The 6,000-nt window shown below is 36.4% G+C and overlaps 1 protein-coding gene across 1 annotated transcript; it reads right to left on the bottom strand.

Annotated features, from left to right (window-relative positions):
- Positions 1–1,244: 1,244 nt before the first annotated feature.
- LOC143032605 (serine/threonine-protein kinase Chk1-like) lies at positions 1,245–2,294 on the bottom strand. The gene has a single exon (XM_076197476.1). It carries the CDS (start codon positions 2,292–2,294, stop codon positions 1,245–1,247), a length of 1,050 nt encoding a protein of 349 aa, XP_076053591.1.
- Between the last annotated feature and the right edge of the window lie 3,706 nt (positions 2,295–6,000).

Genomic DNA, 6,000 nt, shown 5'->3' with positions numbered 1-6,000 from the left:
ACTACATTTCTCACATATTATATATATATATATATATATATATATATATATATATATGTGTGTGTGTGTGTGTGTGTGTGTGTGTGTGTGTGTGTGTGTGTGTGTGTATCCATGTATGTATATATACAGTACATACATGCGTACATACATATTCATACATAATGAGTGAGAGTATAACAATTGCATGTCATAAGTAACCTGAGAGTCCTACGCTGTTGTTTTAATAGGATGACCTTCCTTGCGTCACCCTTGTTAAAGCCTTTGATCCACTTGAACACCTCTATTAGATCACCCCGCACTCTGCGTCTTTCCAGTGTAAATTAAGGTGCATAAACCTCTCTTCGTAAAGTAATTATCTGAGCCCATGTGCGAGTATCAATTTGGTCATTCTCCTCTGTACTGATTCAGTGTGTCTTTATACACATGCGTATGTATACATGTGTGTGTATATATATTATATATCACACTTAACACCACAGTCAGACGAAAGAGTTGAGTAAGCGAAACTATATATATTGATTGTTAACTGCAATCGTCTTCAGTAGTACTGAAGAGGATTGGAGACAGCAATCTAAAGAGGATTGCAGTTAGCAATCGAAATATACAGTTTCGCTTACTCAACTCTTTCTTTCGTCCGACTGTGGTGTTAGTTGTGATTTACAAACGTGTTACTACATTTTTCATATTATATATATATATATATATATGTATATATATATATATATATATATATATATATATATATGTATGTATATATATACATACATACATATATATATACACACATACAGTATATATATATATATATATATATATATATATATATATATATATACGCGTGTTTATGTATATATACAGTACATACATACGCACATACATATTCATACATAATGAGTGAGTGTATAACAATTACATGTCATAAGTAACATGAAGAGATCTAATCGAGTTAAGGTTAACCCTTTTGCTGGACAAGGGTTTCCCCCTTCCTGAATATAATCGTGTGGCGTCAGCCAGAATAAGTGTACACGTCCTGAGATGATCAAACGTGATGTCGACTATATCTTGGTTGGCGCCAAGAAATTTTATTCAGCTGAGGGAAACCTCGGAATAATTATGGTGTTAATGAATACACCTTTAACAGAAGGTGGTCACGCTGACCAGTGTTTCAGAATTATTTGTTGATATTTCTTTTAGAATTTTACTCATGATTTAGTTTAGAAGAGTTTTATATGTATCCTTTTCGTTCAGCCTTGGAACCAATCGTTTTGCTCGATGTCTGAAAGTGTTGCTCTGTATTTTCGTTTTCGAGCAAGCATCTCTTTAACGAGACCAAAAGCATTCTTGGACAGGGATCTCCAAGGACTTCGGAGACGCATTTTTGACGGTGAAGAGGACCAGATCGCAAAGTTGAAGTCATTGGTCTGAGCGTCCTCCCAAGGCTTCTGACCAGTAAGAAGTCGGAAGAGGATGATTCCGCAAGACCAAACGTCAGCGGGCTCTCCTCTGTATCTTCCAGTAAATACTTCGGGTGCAATGTACCCTGATGTTCCACACACTTCCCACAAGTGCCTCTTCTTCTGGAACTCAATAGCCAGACCGAAGTCTCCGATTTTGAGGTCTTCGTTTGTGGACAAGAGAAGGTTTTCAGGTTTAAGGTCTCTGTGAGCCACTTGCTGGGAGTGAAGGTATTTGACCCCTGTAATCAACTGATTGAAGTAGAATTGAACTTTGTTCTCTTCCATTCCTCTTGGTTCAATTCTGTCTTCTAGTGTTCCTCCACTTACATATTCGAGATAAATGTAAACAAAGTTTCTGTCCCTTTGTTCACCAAAGAAAGATACAATGTTTATGTGGTCTAGTCGTCTGTGGATACTAATTTCCCTGACCTGACATTTTTGACCACTCATTCTAATTGACTTTCTTGCACATTGTACTTCAGTTGTGGTATCTTTGACAAGATAAACAGAGCCAAACGAACCTCTGCCCAGCAACTTGAGTACTTCCATGTTTCTGTTATCTGAAATCTTAAGTTTCTTATTTTTCGTTGAAATATCTTCTTCAATTTTTCGTTTTCTCATCTTGTGTCTATCGATTTCTTCAGTAACAATCTTTACGATCTTCAAGACACGCAAGATGTGTTCATTGGATTCTAGAAGAGTGTCTTCCATTTGTGCGGCTTCCAAGAAGACTTCGATCTCTTCGTTGTAATGTCTGAGGAGCACTTGTCGCTCCTGGTCGCTGCATCCACTCACGATGGCTCTTGATCCTTCAGCTGTTGTGTTTTTGAATTCCATCTCTTCGCCAAACGGTGAAACCTAAAGAACTTTGAACACAAATTATTTACGGTAAGACGTCTTTAGAGAATCCAGGATATACATAACACCAGTGAAGTCCTTCCGCCCATTTTCAAATAAGTTACATTACAATCACATGTGACTGTTATCATTTATAAAAGTGAAGACCATGTTTAGATTGCATTTACCAATCATAATAGATCAAATAAGAATACATTATTGACATCATGTGAACATGTGCTCCCCTAATACCCTTTTGTGAGGTCCAAATGTGATCGTAGAATGCATTATATAGACCAACATATTTATTTTTTTCTCACTGCAGAAGTCATTTAATAATTGTCATGTCTCAAGGAACTCCGACATAAAAATATCTTTTTTCAACTTGAACTTTACAGAATAAAGTTGATGAAAATTTCTGATAATTGGCCTAAACAAACCATATTTGGTAAGGAACCTACGTCAAGAGGCGCTGAATAGCAACGGCCAAAGCCGTCACCTTTGCCCTGTGTGCTTTGGGGACATGTTGGAACACGTAACAGCGCTGAGAATCGAAGAAAAGTGCAGGATTCGAACTCACAACTAAGAGGGTTTGAGACCAGCACGCTTTCGATTACGCTACCAGCAAAACCCAAGCTCTACATTAAGATTAGTGACAATGCTAAAAATACAAATGTATGATAAAGGAAAAATTACAAATAGTCATTATTGTTATCAATACTAATACTAATATTATTATTGTTATTATTGTTATTTTTATTATTATTATTATTATTACTATTATTACTATTATTATCATTATTATTATTATTATTATTATTATTATTATTATTATTATTATTATTATTATTATTATTATTATTATTATTGGTGTCGTCGTCGTCATCATTGTTATTGTTTCTACAACAACGACTACTACTACTACTATTACTTTAATCACTTAAGATATTGATCACTAACCCTCACAGAAACTCAAGTTCCGCAGAAACCTAGAAAACATGAGAACCCGAGTGAGAAACTCTGCCATACACTAGATAATCTATTTCATTCATACTCTCTTTCACTCCCTTTTTCTTCATATTTGCTTTTTCCCCTCTCTACCGCAGTCTCTCTCGCCTACATATGTATATAAATTCAATGTCTATTTACTCTATATGTAAATCAAGTAACCACAATGCATAGACGTGGTATACACATGGAAAAACCGGTTGAGAACTCATGATCTATGTCGCGGATGCATCTCAACAGCGTCTGAGCTGAGGTTGATTTATCCTCTCAACGGTTGAAAAGCTGGTGAGGACTTGAACCACAGCAGCTGCCTTGGGTTGGGTCTCATCTGACAGCTGCGTGGGGGAGTTGTTCCTATTCATTTGTTGTTATTAATAATTATTACCATCGCCCACTTTTCTCATATTACTTTCGTTCCGTTTCGGTTGTGTTCTGTTTTGTTTGGTTTCCTGCACACGCGTTTTTCCTGGCCCATCCTTCTTGTCTTCTTCCTCGTCTTTTCCTCTGTGTTATTATGATCTAGTTTATATGTTTATTTATTTATTAATACCTCCAGTGGGTTATTTCGTTTTCCCATTGAATATTTCTTAGGTCTTTTTAATATTTTTTCGTTCCTATCGGGTTGTGTTCTAGTGCGGATGGTTTCCGTGATAAACGTCTGTCCATGTCCTTCCTTTCTTGTCTTCCTCCTCTTTTCCATCCCGTTGTTATTTTACAGAGGAGCACAAAGGGCGAACATACCGACAGGAGACAATTTGGTCTATAACTAGGTTAGGTGCTAAGAATAGATAAGTATTTATCTTTTAATTTATTTTTCATTATTTTCAGTGTTTTCACTCCTTTTCTCACTAAATCTCTTTTTATCTTTATTTTTTGTGATATGTTTTGTTCTTGTTGTCTATTCTGTTCGTATTTTTGTTACATATTTTTTATGTTCACTTGTTGTGCTTAGAAAGCAATAGAAATGAAATAGTTATGTGCATTAAAAAGTTAAACAACTAAAAAGTTGTTGCAAGATATCTGGCCTAACTGTTATGTTTCAGGTCTTCGTTATCTAAACTGCATTTCTTCGTTTTTTTCGAATTCTTCATCTTACTTTACACCTAATAATTGACTATCTTCATTATTCTCTTCTTCTCCTTGTATATCTTTATCCATTTTTCAGTTTCTAAAGAGTTTTCCTTAATCCTTCTCTACTCTTACGTTTCATCCATTTCCGGAGGCTACTCTTCTTCCTCTTTTTCATTTCCATCTCCTCATCACACTCAAATTCACTCAATCACGTAACCAATATCCCGCATCTCTCTCTGAATAGGATACCCAATCCCAAGGGATGAGGCTTAGTCCTCAGTACCTGACTCGTTTTGATAACCGATCAAGATTGGGATGCCACAATGCTGAGGCCTTAGCGGTGGCGTCATCGGCATCGTTATGCCATGACGTCATTAGTATAATTATGTATTCAGTATAGTTTTGGGATTACTAATTAAGTTGGATGTACGCACTAATAATTGATAATTACTGGATCTCAGTCGATTATATATAGTTTTCAAATGGTCTCGTATTCGCTTAGTTGTCAGGAAATATATTTAAGTTGGAAGGGGGTTGAAACAACTTCGCCAACCGTGAAGTTAATGAATGGAATAAACTTCCTGCAGAGGTAGTTCAATGTAGTTCAATGCGAAGCATTAAGATTCGTTTAGACACTTAAGCAAGATGCTGTAATGCCTGCCATTTGTTTAATGTTATTTGTTTATTTGTTTGTTATTATTTGTCTGTTTATTATTATTTGCTTGATATTATTCATCTGTCCATTTATTATTTACTATTCACCTATATGTTTATTATTTAACTTTATATATTGTTATCTATTTATTATTACAAGCCCACCGGCTGCGCCGGCCCAGCTACGCCGGGGGCCTTGGCCTGCGGCGCTGCGCGCCCTGGGCTACGCCCCTTTTTTGGAAAATAAAGAGTTCTTCTTCGAGTTCTTCGAGTTCTTCTTCGAGTTCTTCGAGTTCTTTTTCGAGTTCTTCGAGTTCTTCTTCGAGTTCTTCGAGTTCTTCTTCGAGTTCTTCTTCGAGTTCTTCGAGTTCTTCGAGTTCTTCTTCGAGTTCTTCGAGTTCTTCTTCTTCGAGTTCTCCTTCTTCTTCGAGTTCTTCTTCGAGTTCTTCTCTTTCGAGTTCTTCGAGTTCTTCTTTTTCGAGTTCTTCGAGTTCTTCTTTTTCGAGTTCTTCGAGTTCTTCTTTTTCGAGTTCTTCGAGTTCTTCTTCTTCGAGTTTTTCGATTTCTTCTTCGAGTTCTACTTCTTCTTCTTCGAGTTCTTCGAGTTCTTCTTCTTCCTCTTCTTCGAGTTCTTCGAGTTCTTCTTCTTCGAGTTCTTCTTCTTCTTCTTCTTCTTCGAGTTCTTCCTCTTCTTCTTCGATTTCTTCGAGTTCTTCTTCTTCTTCGAGTTCTTCTTCTTCACCGTAGTTGGCGGTGTAACCGATTTACCACCAAACGCGAAGGTGTGACCGAATTACCACCGGACGGCGTAAGCAACCATTAATTTTTTTTATATTAGATCTATATTATTATAATTCTATTTATTTATTTATCATTATTATAATTTTTTCGCATTCGACCTAGTTATGGACCAAAAGGTCTCCTGTCGCCTCCTCCTTTGATTTGATGGCCATTCTATAAGACGGAGACCAAA

This window comes from Oratosquilla oratoria, chromosome 14 (assembly GCF_046742065.1).
Source record: "Oratosquilla oratoria isolate Oo_2021 chromosome 14, ASM4674206v1, whole genome shotgun sequence".
Classification (NCBI taxonomy): domain Eukaryota; kingdom Metazoa; phylum Arthropoda; class Malacostraca; order Stomatopoda; family Squillidae; genus Oratosquilla; species Oratosquilla oratoria.
Note: the sequence above shows the minus strand (reverse complement) of the source record. Positions and strands in the feature narration are given on the sequence as shown.

Coding starts and splice junctions, on each gene's coding strand:
- LOC143032605 (XM_076197476.1), bottom strand. CDS start 2,294: ATGGAATTCAAAAACACAACAGCTGAAGGATCAAGAGCCATCGTGAGT.